The 14,552-nt window shown below is 39.9% G+C and overlaps 1 protein-coding gene across 8 annotated transcripts in view; it reads right to left on the reverse strand.

Moving 5' to 3' along the window:
- Positions 1-14,552, reverse strand: part of KLHL32 (kelch like family member 32) — a 203,039-nt gene that overhangs the window by 19,632 nt on the left and 168,855 nt on the right. For 4 of the 8 annotated variants that reach the window (XM_012444267.3, XM_012444269.3, XM_012444266.3 and 1 more), the window contains one exon: positions 6,579-7,305. In XM_012444267.3, the coding sequence (XP_012299690.1) occupies positions 6,579-7,305 (727 nt within the window). Of the gene's footprint in view, positions 1-6,578; positions 7,306-14,552 lie in introns of those variants that run through there. The other 4 variants (XM_012444271.3, XM_064360825.1, XM_021665533.2 and 1 more) reach the window with 2 other exon arrangements.

Here is a 14,552-nt window from a genome sequence, read left to right on the forward strand (position 1 = left end):
TTCTGTTTGACTTCTACCTCAGTTCAAAACTGTAGTGGCTTTGTTTTCAACTGTCAGATGAGGGGTAGAAAAGATTGGGGAACAAGTGAAAAGAAAAAGTAACTGCTGGGGGCATCTGGTTGCTAGGATCTAAAGCAACAAATATTTAATTCTTCGTGGACATTCCAATTCACTAGGAACTTTTAAGTGGACGTGTCAAGTTATCCAGCTCCAAACCTCTACCGGGCAAGTGGTTTCCTCACATCATGGCTGCCACCAGAGAAAACAAAGAGGTATTCTCTTACTACTTACTCCTGCAAGACACACTGTTCTCCCTCCAGCAAACCTTGAGCCCTTCCTCTCACCTAATTGGGATCCCAGCTTGCTGAACTCCTTCCAGTAGGATCCTCTAGACTATTCTAGTCTCAAAACCTTCCATCATTAGTGAATCCACAGATCCGCCTTCTCCAATCCTCTGCTGAACCCCATAAAATGACAGAAATTTGCAAACGGAGCCATCAGTTTTGTTTCCAAGCTTAGTGTGGATTCTCAACACCTATTTTTCTGCAACCTGTTAATTCCCTCTGTTTTCTCTCAGAGGCTTATTCCAAAGTCACTCTCCTCAGGCCCTCTACCTAGACCTGACAGGCACAATCTTGACAGACCTGTTTCTCACTTGAATCCATCTACAAGAAACCTCCTCAGGTTTCTGCCCCTCATCTGTGAGCTTACCTAGGTCACACTCATAATTATCTCCTTCCCTCCAGGCTTGGAACTGGAAGGGTCCCTCCCTTCTCATGTTGAAGACCTAACCCCTTCCCAGCTCCTTCTTGCCTTTTAGGACTCTGTGTCTGTTGTGAATATTGTATCCTCAGGACTCTTTACTGTTCCTGGTACCTTGGAAATGCTCTCACCATTTACCAGCCAAATGGATGCCCCTCTTCCCTACACGTGTATTTCAATTTCACTCTCTTTTTCCTTATTTACAAATCTGCTTAGTGCACTTGCATCCTTAAACAAACAAACGAAATCCCTCCTTCACCTCTGGATTTCCTTGTCTAGGTACTCTTTTCACAGCCAAACTCCCTGTTTCCTCCCTTTCTTTCCTTCCTAATCTCTCTCATTCTTCCTAAAGCCAAAATGCTATTTATTAATTTATAATTAAAAAAAAGAGGCTGTTACATGAACTAAAATATGTGTACACCTAAAAACAGGCACATTCTATCCCTATATTTATACAGGAAGCCAGATTATTAATTGGAAACTTGTCTGATAAGCTCAGATTCGGGGAATGAAGTTTAGATAATACACTTCTTCGTGAGGATTGACCAAGACAGGCTTTATCCTAACTTCCTGCCAAGGTAATCTGTACCTGGGGTTTCTACTTCCTTACTTTTCTATCATACCTTAAACTACTGTATTCTAGTTTCCACCTTCTTCCAACCCCCGAAACTGCTTTCACTAAACTTTTCCCAATTAAAAAATGCAGTGGGAATATTTTGGACGTTGATGTCCCCGTGGTATTGAACAGCTCTCACTGCACCTCCTTCTTCGGCTTTGGTTTCTGTGACACTCCTCCTCCTCCTCTGACCCTGCCGTTCCACATTCTCAGGCTCCTTCCTTCCTTAGTATCCCCAACCCTGCAGCCTCCTTGCTAGTGCTTCCCAAACTTCTGCCCTTAGCCCCTTTCCAGACAATCTCTAATCCATCTCTCTTGCCACGCTCTCTGCCTCCTCCTCCCATTATTTCACTTATATTTGCTCTGAGAAACTGAAGGCAAGGTCTTCTGAGTCTGAAAAGAGGGGGTTTTGAGGAAAGTAAAGAAGTTACAGCCAGTGAAGGAAGGGGTGAGTAGCAGTAGGGTACAGAGAGGGCTGAAAGTGCCACTGTGCGTGATGTGCTGAGAATATACCCATAGCAAGCCCTCCTGCTAACTGTCCTCCTCCCACAGGCGGAGCCACCTAGGTACAGGCACAGACCAAGCAGATCACTGGGTTTGTCAAACATTACTTGCTTGACAGAGGACAAGAGAATTATTGAAGTGATTGGACCATGAAGTTCAATATGATGACAGGGAGGAGTTAATGGATGATAATAGAAAGTAGCCAATGGGCCTGAAGCTAAGTTAGGCACCTCCAGGGTTAATTGCCAGTGTAATTATTTTAGGTGCTGCCTTTCCTGCCTTCTGCGATAGTCACTCCGTGCTTTGCACTACCTTGTACCTTGTTAAGACTTCTGCTATCACACCATCACACACTCTACCTGTTTAAAAGTCTGTTCCCTCTACTATATGCTACTTTGTTGTTCCAGCGCTATCCCGGAACAGGACTTGGAGAGGTTAGGAACTTTAGCTCAGCATCTCATGCTGGATAAACAGCACAAAATTTGTGTGTGTGTGACCACAATCTGTGGTCTCAGCGTACCACAACCCAGCCTCTGCTATGCCTGCTGTTAGTTCCCAATATTTTTTCTACAATTCCCTTTTTTTTTTTTTTTGAGACTGAGTTTCACTCTTTTTGCCCAGGCTGGAGTGCAATGGTGCAGACTTGGCTCACTGCAACCTCCATCTCCTGGGTTCAAGCAATTCTCCTGTCTCAGCCACCCAATGGCTGGGATTACTGGCATCCGCCACCATGCCCAGCTAATTTTTGTATTTTTAGTAGAGACAGGGTTTCATCATGCTGGCCAGGCTGGTCTTGAACTCCTGACCTCAGGCGATCCACCTGCCTTGGCTTCCGAAAGTGCTGGGATTACAGGTGTGAGCCACTGCACCCGGCCTTTGTCCACAATTCTTAAGATGTAAGTAAAACAATATCTACATAAAGATAAGGCAGTGATATTTTTAAATGTTAATAAAATTTTACATTATTTTAATTAATACCAGAAAAACCCAAGTCCTGTTAGTAGCTTTGAATAAATTAAAGTTATTTAAAATGGGGCAATGCAAACTTCATATAAATTTAATCAAGATGAAAATACACCTAGCATTCTAGGGAGTTAAAGTTAACAAATGTTCTTTCATTAATGAAATATCTGAAAAATTATTTTATTGTCAGCTCCTAGAGGGCAGGAAGCATGTTTGCTGAATTAATTTCATTTATCTGTGACTCAGCACTATACTTTACAAGGATGTAGCATTTACCAAGAGAATCAAGAAAGCACTAAATACCGCTTTTGAGTAAATGCAATAACATTTGTCTTATTTTTATAATTTTAAAGCACTAATATTGCAGTTAGCCTCTTACTTAGCTACCATTTGATGAAAATGAAAAAATAAGTTGTTCTTCAAGATGAGCTCTGGATTAGTATTCCCTCACATAAAAAAGGTTCTTTTTAGTAGTTCACAAACTATACCTTCCAACAGAGTATATATTTTAAAAACACAGCTGTAGGATATTTAAGTGCTTATTTTACTTTGATACTGTGAATTTCAAATCAAAATGGTATGGAACACTTGTGAATTGGGTCACAAAGTCAAATGCTACAGGAGCCTGTAAAATTCAACATCTTAAATTAAATGCTAATGGGTATGTACATACAGCATGATTTCTGGATTCCTTTCTGCTTGTCATACTTTAAAAACTATAAACAGGTTTCAAGATTTCTTGACCCCAAAATGGACTGAAATGGGGGAGAGGCGTGGTGAGGCAGTGAGCTTGCTGGAAATGTCGAGTCTCCAAAGAAACATTCATTCTGTGTTCTAGAGAACAGAACCAAGACCCTAAAATCCACCTTCTATAATCAATACTACCTCCACCTCAGGCAAAGTTTGCAAAATACCAGAAGGATGACAATGATTCTATCCCCATCTATTAAATTGGAAATGCGTGATTATTTGGTAAAGGCTAAGGAATAGTCTCAAACATTTTCATCTGCTCCAATAAATCAGGTTACACTCCCAACTCAGTGATAGGCAGGGTGAACTACACCTGTATTTTTGTTAAGGGGCCCATTAGCAAATCCAGTCACCCCTCCCTATTCATGGTTAGATTCACAATTGATTTATTATAAGCTGGGCCTGAGGAAAGAGCAGACGACTGAAGGTATTAGAAATGTCACTAGCGATTTCCTCTTCTTTCCAATTAAAGGTATTGTACTGTACACAGCAAAGTGAGTTTCTCATCTCAAGTACACAATAGGGAGAAACAAACCTGAGAAAATTGTGATTGTTTTCATTAAGTATGGTTAACACAGGCAGCATATATTAGGGCAAAAGAAGAACAAAGAAAATGTATTTCCCTTCACAGTAGGAGAAAAACAAAATGAGATAGCAATAAGGATCTGTAGTAAGTTGATAGATTTAATAAAATGGAATAGGAAACATATAGACTCATATTGAAAGGGAAGTCAGCTTGATACCAGGAAGAGGGATCTAGCAAGTCTAAGAGGAGCTTCTGTGCCTTCTTAAGGCCTCACTGAAGAAGGTATTAAGTTATCATCTCTTTAAGGCTATGTAAGGGCAACCCCAGCATTCTTTTACAAGCTAGGTTTACAGCCAAAAGACAAGGAAAATTTATTAAAATATTTATGAGAAATTCATACAAAACTTAGAAAATGCAGTGCAAAATTTAGGAATACAGTACATTAATAATATATGAAACTAAATGACTGATTGGGAGGAATGTCAATTGGGAGAAAACATAAATGACATTGATTTCATAAACCATCATTGTTTTGCTATCCAAGACAAGTACAGATCTGTTTCTTCTATTAGCAAAGACTTATTTGCTGCCTAGCTTGAAATTTCTTCAGCACAGCTAAAAGGATATAGTCCTGGTGGTCATTAACTGTTGAAATATATATTTAAAGAAAAAGAAACAATAATTAGATAAATGAGGTTTTAAAATATATCTACATATACTAACATACATACTTGCTTCTAATGTTTCTTTGGTATAAAGCCAGTAAATGTTGGGTCCACTTCCTCTATCTGCTTCCTTAGTCTTAGTTTTCACTTCATTCATTAATTCACTGAGCACTTAAACCCTGATGCGAGCTAGGTTCTGTCAATAAAAATCAGTGAATTGCAAATAATTAAGGCACCACTCAGAGAAGCTGAGCCTGTGACTATCTTCCTGGTTATTAAGGACAGCAGAAGAACAAAGAAAGTCGAAATGAACTTAGTTTAAACAAATGTAAGGGAGAATTTTATCAGAGCAGGTGTTAAAAGACTAGAGATGATTATTGAAGAAAGCTGAGAAGCCTTTGCAGGTGTACTTAAAAGTAATGATTTCTTCTAAGTACAAATGTCAGTGTTATTTTTAATATTTAAGTTTTGACCCTTTCTATTCCTCTTAGTGCTTGATGACTAAGAACTTGTTGATAGAAATCCAAAAAGTTCCATTTGGGTTACAATACAAGTATCTTCCAACTGGGAGAAAATGCAGCTTTCTTCCTGATACAAAAACCTTTCAAAGGAGAATACTTAGGGCCTTTCTCAAAAATAAGATTGAAAACACAGGTCAATAATGTGATGTTGACAGAGTATGCCTCACAGACGCCTTCTGTGTAAGGAAAAAGGCAACCAGGAAGGGAGCGAAGCGTCTGTGGGTATAGAGATGGGCAAGGAGCAAGTAACTGTGGAGTCTACGTTATGGGTACATGGGGTTCATTGTCCTAGTCTCCCTACTTTTTCCACGATCAAAAGGTTTTCAAATGAGACAAAAAGGTAAATTAGGGCTCAAACTATATCCTCAAATAATCAGTCAAAATGGGAGAGTAAATAGGAATGAAGGGTTATGATGGCACAAGTAACTACCATTCACGGATAATTAAAAAAGAAAAACAAAACAAAACATTGTTTTAGGCTGGGTGCAGTGGCTCACGCCTATAATCCCAATACTTTGAGAGGCCAAAACTGGTGGATCGCTTGAGCTCAGGAGTCTGGGGGCAGCTTGGGCAACATAGTGAAACCCTCTCTCTACAAAAAATACAAAAATTAGCTGGGTGTGATGGTGTGCTCCTGTATTCCCAGCTATTTGGGACGCTGAGGTGGGAGGATCACTTGAGCCTGAGAGGTGGAGGTTCCAGTGAGTCAAGATTGCACCACGGCACTCTAGCCTGGGTAACAGAGTAAGACCCTATCTGAAACCATAACAAAACAACGACAACAACTTTGTTTTAGTAACTTAAATCCTTTCCCTCTAGTGATTACTTGACTATATACCTATTGCTATACCCAGAAAAATGAATTAACTGGGCTTTTACTTCTCTTGCCTTTGATGCAAATGGCTCTAGTCAGGCAGCCAGGAGTGAAAGCAGCAGCAAAGGACCTAGATAAATCACAAGCTGTGCCATACAATCCATGAATAATCAAGAGCTGACAGGAGAAGGTTTAGTAGAAAAAAGCAGTTGTGATGGACCAACAATTTCCACCTTGAATTTTTATTCCATTAATCACTCAGAAAGTCACAGAAAGGCCCATTGTTTCCAATTACATTCCTCTCTAGAGTAGGTGCTCAATAAATGAATGTTAATTAGCTAAAATGGCATGCTTGGTTCAAGCTTTCGATTACACATGGCCACATTAAAGCTTGACTTTTAAATTTATAGCACAATGAAAGAGTGTTTTGATAAATCCAACATGAGGTATGTTCTACCTGATATCCAAAGAAGACCATCAGCCACATATCCTGCATGGCATGAAAGGGATCTGTCAAAGGACTGAACAAAAGTCCATTTGTTCTTCTTGGGGCAGTATCGTTCAACTGTAGGCAGAACCTGGCGCAGTTCATTTCTGCCCCCAACGGCATAGAGGTATTCCTCCATGGCACCCAGCACAAAATGCTCCCGGCAGTTTTTCATGGGTGCTATCTCTGCCCAGGAATTACTGCGGGGATCATAGCGACAGGCAGTCCTCACAGCACACGTCCGGCCACTAGCATGCTCAACTTCCCCTCCAGCCACAAACAGGAAGTCCCCCATGACTGCCACACAATGGTGGCTCCTTCCCACAGGCATGGGAGCCAGCTCACTCCAGTTGGCAATGGCGGCTATGAGAGCATTCTCCTGATCAACGGGATTGAAGTACCGAAGTTCCTTGACCTTGCAGACCTCGCGCTTTTTCCCACCAATGATATACAGAGTGTCTGACTGGAACCGTGGTTTGGTCCTGCGAGTCTGCCAGACAGGCTGTGCATAGATGCTCTGGTGGTATTCCAGGGCCTCATTGACAAGGGCTGTTGCAGTCTCACTTGCTTGGACAAGAGGGTGGGACAGGGCAACTGTATGGAGAGTATCCACATCCATTAAGCCAAAGCGGATGTACTGCAGGAGCTCGTCCATGTACTGGTAGTGACAGTTGTGTTCCAACCACCTCACAGCTAGCTGAAACAGAGGGAAGCGAGATGAGAGGAGATACAAAAGTAAGAAAGAAAGAGAGAACGCAACAGCATATAGGCAGGTTACCTGTATTCTTCTAGGCAGGTAATAATACAAACTTTCTTACAAACAGTATAACTGGAATATTTTGATGCCCAGGTGAGGAACTCTTTTTTTCTGTATCAGCAAAGACACAAAAGAACTCAAGACATTGCTGTAGGGGTAAGAAACAATGTGAAGCAACCCTGATGGGGGCTTAAGATATCATTTGAAGTGAACAATAATTGATTTTCAAAGAATGAAAATACTGCTGTGAAACAGCCTGTTCCTTTATGTTTCATGCATAAGAGGCTCAGTACACCCCACCCCCAGGAAATGTCAATGGTGGACAGTGTCATCATAGCTCAAGTAATATATGTCAACCCATAAGCCAAGGCGCTGTATCAATATGAGTAACGTAAGAATTATATATGATCATCTGAGGCCACAGGGTGTACTTGAGAGAAAATCAATATGACACTAGTAGAATGATTTATAAAGAAAAAAGACTCCCCCTCCCATGCCACATCCCTTTAGTAGTTATAACAGGAAGCAAGAAAAGAAAAAGTAAGCTTGTAACTTATTAATTTTTTCTCTCAATTAATTTTTACCTTGAAGACAGTTGTTATTTGCACATGTAAGATATTGACAATTTGTTAGTCATTTTCACAAAAACAGAATACAGAGGAGATCGATCATCTGTGTGTTATGAACATAATAGCCAAATGTAATTCTAACCTTTTTATTTCCCCTTTCAGATCTCTTTCAAGAAGGAAAGGAGTTATAACTTTTTGATATCAGCAATGAGAATTTCTTAAAACTAAAGCAGGTACATTGTCATAAATCATAAAATATATTATTTAATTTTATTTATGACAGTGTACCTGCTTCAATTTTAAGAAATTTTCCTTTAATTTTTTTTTAATTAAAAAAAATCATCAGGGCCGGGTGTGGTGGCTCACACCTGTAATCCCAGCACTTTGGGAGGCCGAGGCCGGTAGATCACGAGGTCAGAAGTTCGAGACCAGCCTGGCCAACATGGTGAAATCCGTCTCTACTAAAAATCAAAAAATTAGCTGAGCGTGGTGGCAGACACCTGTAATCCTAGCTATTTGGGAGGTTGGGGTAGGAGAATTGCTTGAACCTGGGAGGCAGAGGTTGCAGTGAGCTGACATTGTGCCACTGCACTCCAGCCTGGGTGACAGAGCAAGACTCTGTCTCAAAAAAAAAAAAAAAAAAAAATCATCAACTAAAAACCACAATTCATTTATGAAGTGCCTAAAGTAGTTTAATTAGTATGACTTAAAAGTTAAGTTTGGCAAACCTTCCCACACACCAGCATAATGAAGTGTATGTAACATCTCAGTCAACATATTTGATATGAATTATTCTTAGCAGCACTTACATTGAACTAGATCTCCCAGACAATGTAAATGTGGGTCTGAAGGAATTAGCAGGAAAAAATGAAGCAATTAAATAGATTAAATAATTTTGATAGGGACAGGAGGCAGGGAATTCTAGGCAGAAGAAGGCACGTCCCCAGTGAAGACCCCACCCTCAAGCCTGGCACCATAGCCCAAAGTAAGAACATATATTCCTGTTTTCATGCTCAAATGTTGACTTTTCCAAAACCACTCATGACCCGCCCCACCCTCATCCCATACCCATAAAAACCCCTGACCCAACCAGCAGAGAGGAGAAGTGGCTGAACATTGAGAGGAGAAGCGGCAGCTAGACGTCAGAGACTACAGTCAGAGAGAAGCAGCTTGACTTCAGAAGAATGGCTTGACAGCTTCAGAGGGGAGTCTGGTGAGGGATGGCCAGACTTCAGGGGAAGATTACCTTCCCATCCCATCTCCCTTCCAGCTCTCCTCCTCCTGAGAACCACTTTTATCGGCAATAAAGTCCCCCAAATTTACCATCTTCAACTCATTCGTGTGACTTCATTCCTCTTGAATACCAAACAAGAACTCAGGTGCCAAAAGGATGACCCTCCACTGAACTGTTAATATTTAAGCCATCCGCGGATGGCAAAGTTAAAAGAGGGCTGACTGTAACACTCCTGCACTCCCCACTAGATGCTGCCGTGGGGCCTGCATGAAGTTTTGCTCCTGCAAGTGCCCAAAAGCACTTGCCCCAGGTCCCGCACCCACTCACCTGCCTGTTCCCTCTGAAGCCACCGGCTAGCTCCAGCATCTGCATTCCAGTTTCTGCCTGCTAAGTGGTCAGGGAAACTAGGGGCCCGCCCAGCATCTTCCTCTGGGAGTCTGCCTAGGATACATCAGAAGGGTCAGTAAAATGTAGATCTGTCTCTTCTTGTCCTCAGACTTTCCTCTGAGTTATGCCCCTTGCAGGGGACGGGATACAACCCTGCCATCTCTCTCTTTCTTTCAGGTGAAAGGAATGTTGGGTCTATTTCCCTTCATGGAGGTTCAGCCATCATGTGGAACCAGAAATAAAGTCGTGGGGCAACTGAAGGCACCTGGCTGAAGCCACTCCTCGGTGTTGCTGGAAGGCCCCTGGACTGGACCCAGTCCCAGATGTAATGGGCAGTTGGCCAAGACCCCCCAGGCTTTTGTATGGTATCTTTCCTTTCTTCCTTTACAGTTTGAAATGGCTCCTATCTCTTCTTTAATAATGGTAAGGGTTTTGTTACAAACTGCAGAAATGTTACCAAGTAGAATGAGCTTTTGGCCAGCAATCAGAGAAGCAATTCAGAACGATGTGATTTCCTTCTGTTCTTAGAGGTGCCATCCCTATCCCCACCCCAACAGCAGCAGGTGCCTGTTTTGGTTTTGCCCCTGCCAGTGTTGAAATTGCCATCGTCCGTGCTCCAGTTCCTGCCCACCATGCAGTCAGGGAAAATATCCTGCTTCAGTTTTATCATGCTTTACTTCCTTCTTGAACCATGGAATCAGGATTCTAGGCTTCCCTGTTCAGATGACAGATTTCTCTGGGGGATCTGGGGCAAGCGTACTGAAGAAGGGAAAAGGAAATGTGGTATTCTCAGACCACTACTCCTTGACAAATACAAACTGGGGTTTCATCCTAGTGAAAAGAATCACTAAACTCTCTAAAGCGCTAGATGATTTCAGACATCCAGAGTTTCTGCATCTATTTGAAAAAAGGCTCCAAAAGGCAAGATGCGTTTTGGGCTTGTCTTTTTCATTTTCTGAATGAAGTTAATGTGGAAGTGAATTCACTTCTGCTATGTCATGAATTGCATCTCTTAATGAGTTAGAGTGAGAGAAATGAAAAAAGAATGTCGCTAGGTGCCAAGAAGGCAGACGTGGTGGAGGGCAGACAAGTGATATGCTCTAGATGCTTTTCTAGAAGGTAGCATTTTTAACTAAACAAGATACCAACCTGACAAAAACAAATTATCTATGTAAGGTAATCTTTGCAATAATCAAAAATATTGCAAAAGAAATGAGTGAAATGAAAAAATGTTACTCATCAATCTTCAGGACTCTGCCAGAAGTGGGAGAGAGTTCCCACATGCAGCATCCTAGGTTTTCTCTACCCTAACCTTGGAATTTTCAAGAGATGGGGTTCCAACTATTTCTGGAAAGACTGTTTAGCAACTTGATAAACAAGTTTCCACTGTTTGCCCAGAGTGTTTTCGAAAGTTCTCAGGGATAAAGTCATCCTGCTTAAGTTCATTTCTTTTGCACCAGGTAAAAATTTCTGAAACTTAATCTTTGCTATTGCTCCTAATTTAATCAAGTAATTCTAGCTGATATTGCTTTGGTTTACAACCAATTTCTTGGTATTCTTATATCCTTACGGTTTTGCATCTTTCATATAGATACTACAGGAAACAGCACGGGAGGCGGTAGATAAATATCTGTGTCTCCATAGGCTCTTTTTAAAGCATAGTGCTGCCCATTTAATCATTTTTCTCTCTCCTCATATATCAGTTCTTCCTATGCCATAATCAATCTTCTAGCCCATCTCTGAACACCCTCTAGTTTATCTTTATCTTTCTAGCAAACAGTGTTACTGTGTGAGAAGTGCACAATCCTCAACTATGCCATGCTTTTAAGAAAATCTCTAAGGAATTAAATTGGCCATGGAACAGTGACCACTATGATCTATTACTGATTAATTTCTGGTTGTGGTCTACTATCATCCCACATCACATGTATCATGATGCTTTCTGTGTTCAGTTTCTCCAAATACCATGTATTACAGAATATTTTGTGCATACCTATTAGTTTGCATTTTCTGAGATAAATTGCATCTTATTTTTTCCAACATTTCTAACATCATAGATTTCATAGAACTTTCAACCTTTATCATTTATAAATATTTTCAGACTATACAAGTCACCCCTACTTATGGCGGTTTTATTTTTTCCATATCAAAGGTGAATGCAATTTACAACTAACAATCCTGTCACCAACTTCAAATTTAACTTGTACACAAATTACATGGGGGTTTCTGGTCAAAATGTAGGCTCTGATTCAGTAGGTGGGAAACAAGAGGATGAGGAGTCTGTCTGCACTTCTAACAAGCTCCTAGTGACGCATATGCCACTGGTCCATGTACCGCACTTTGAATAGGAAGGTTTTGGACAGATTTCCATTCATGACAGTATTCTCCTATCATGCTGTCATGAATTTTGTTACTCTAGGAAGCTGTAGTTGTTAACTGTTCCATCCATTATGATAAATTGCTGCCTTATCAGAGAAAATTCACTTTGTTTTTTAAATGTAAGAGGTATAAATCCAACGAAATAGAAGTAATGTTTAAGTTATGATATAGGACACTTAATTAGCTTAATATTATGATTGAGGTAGCATTTTTTGAGATACTGTTTCTATACAGTCTGTAAATCAGTGGCTGATTCTGATAACATAAAGTAAGTCATAGAAATACTCTTCACTTTTGCTTTTGCAGTAATAAACACATAAATGTAAAAGTGTTACTGTGCTCTGATTTTGTGCTCATAAAAATCTAAAGGAGAAACCGCTGAAATCACAGATAACTCTTGTGTATTCAAATAATAATTTTAAAATGACAAAGAACATTTAAAACAATGGGCCACTTCAAAATCACCTCGTTAGGAACTTCTTCTAGCACTATTCACTGCCATGCTGGTCGAGGGAATCCTGCAACCCATTTCAGGAGCTTAGAGACTACAGTAAGAAGAAAGCTGATTTATGATTGGGGCATCATAGAACCCAAAGACAACAGTTAGCTTTGTGGCATATTTTGGTACTTAAGCTTGAAAAAGATTATTCTTGGAACTGGTGGCTTTTAAAATAATGACATTACACTGGGAAAGCACAACTCAGGATAGGCTGAATCCTATTACATCCCCATCACCCTAAACTCCAGGATTTAATGGGGAAGAAAATGGAGCATGCAGCCTTTTTTTTTGGCCAAGCCAGCAAGAGTGGAAAAGAAATAACAGATTCAGTTTAAGAGGACATTACGAAAGAGTACTTAGGAAACATGCCCATTAGGTAAGACATTTCCTAAACCACCTGAAACACAGTGGACTGTCATTTCCATGTACAACAGGAGGTCTCTAAAGCACCCTGCCTGTCCCAATTCATGTGACCACAATGGAGAATTGTTCCTTCCTAAAAGGAACATTAGCTACAGCTTAATCCAACTTCAACCCAATTGATCCTCGGATATTTGCTAAGAACAGTACCTGACCCACAGTTTGCTATAAATATTTGTTGTATAAATGGAAAATTCTGTTTTTAGGCTATTTCTCAGATTTCTCTTAAACAAATAGTATTAATTCCTTTATTCACACACACACACACACATACACACACACACACATTTATTTATTTATCACAGGCTTTAGTTTCTATTTTATTATCCATCTTTATGGCTTTGTTATAAGGCCTGTATAAGCCCTCAAGGCTCCACACTGCAGCATACAGTGCCTGAAACTTAGATAAATAAGCCCTTGTTTTCTTCCCTCATGTCTTTGGTATTGGCCACTTGTATTTGAGATTCTTGGCAAGGCAATAAGCACTGTAGTCTTTCAAACCTTCGAATAAATTATAAAATATCTGGGCAAGAGGAAAGTTTGGAGTCCATTTGGCTCAAGCTTTTCAAATTTACAAATTGAAATCTAATCCAGACAAGTTAACTGACCTAACCCAAGTCATACAATGAATTAGCAGAAAAGCTAGACCTAGAAACTGTTTTTAACTTATACAATGTATTTTTTTATTTTATCAACTTGTCATTATTTTTCTGTCAATAATTATTTCAAGGGAAAATCAAAGCAAATGCACTAAGTCCAAAAGTAACTTCTATATTCAGTGAGTTCAAAAAATAAATTCTGTTTTAAAAATAAGAATGCTTTGCTTCATAATAGGTTGGCAGTATTTTTCAATGAGCCTCATTTATGGATTACTTCAGAAATAAAGACCATAGGTTTATGATACCAAATAAAGAGTTTGTAATTAAATAACAAATACTTAGGGGAAAGGACATGTTTTGAGTCTTGAACTATTGCTTCACTTTTTATGAGAATATACATTTTACTTTTGAGATAGGGTCTCACTCTGTCTCCCAGACTGCAGTGCAGTGGCGCAATCTCGGCTCACCACAACCTCTGCCTCCCAGGCTCAAGTGATTCTCCCACCTCAGCCTCCTGAGTACCTGGGATTACAGGTGTGTGCCACTACTGTCCGGCTAATTTTTATATTTTTAGTAGAGACGGGGTTTCACCATGTTGGCCAGGCTGGTCTCAAACTCCTGACCTCAAATGATCCATCTGCCTTGGCCTTCTAAAGTGCTAAGATTACAGGCATGAGCCACTGCACCTGGTTTATTTTTTAAACGTATTTTAATTCTAGGTTATTTCTTGTTAACTAAACTTGGCCCAAAAATATACAGAACAGATAATCCCCTCCCTTTTGTTTTCTCAGCATATCCCTACTGATTGCTATTCTACAGAGCAGAATATATGATATATAATCCTAAACATAATAGTATATAATCCTAAATGCTACAAATGTTGCCCTAGTTCAATTAAAAAATGCTGTATACGCATATGTATTTCAGAAATATATCATTATATGAAAAAAATGTTATATTCCTAACATTATCAAGTCCTCATACTGTGATTCTAATTCCTTTATTGTTCATGTTGAATAAACTCAGATAGAAGCTGCTGTTTTGACATCTAAAATTCCTGATCCTTTTAAAGAAGTGGATGTTTTGAATTCTGACTGCTT

Source organism: Aotus nancymaae, unplaced genomic scaffold (genome assembly GCF_030222135.1).
Source record: "Aotus nancymaae isolate 86718 unplaced genomic scaffold, 86718_ANA_hifiasm-v0.15.2.pri h1tg000040l, whole genome shotgun sequence".
Classification (NCBI taxonomy): domain Eukaryota; kingdom Metazoa; phylum Chordata; class Mammalia; order Primates; family Aotidae; genus Aotus; species Aotus nancymaae.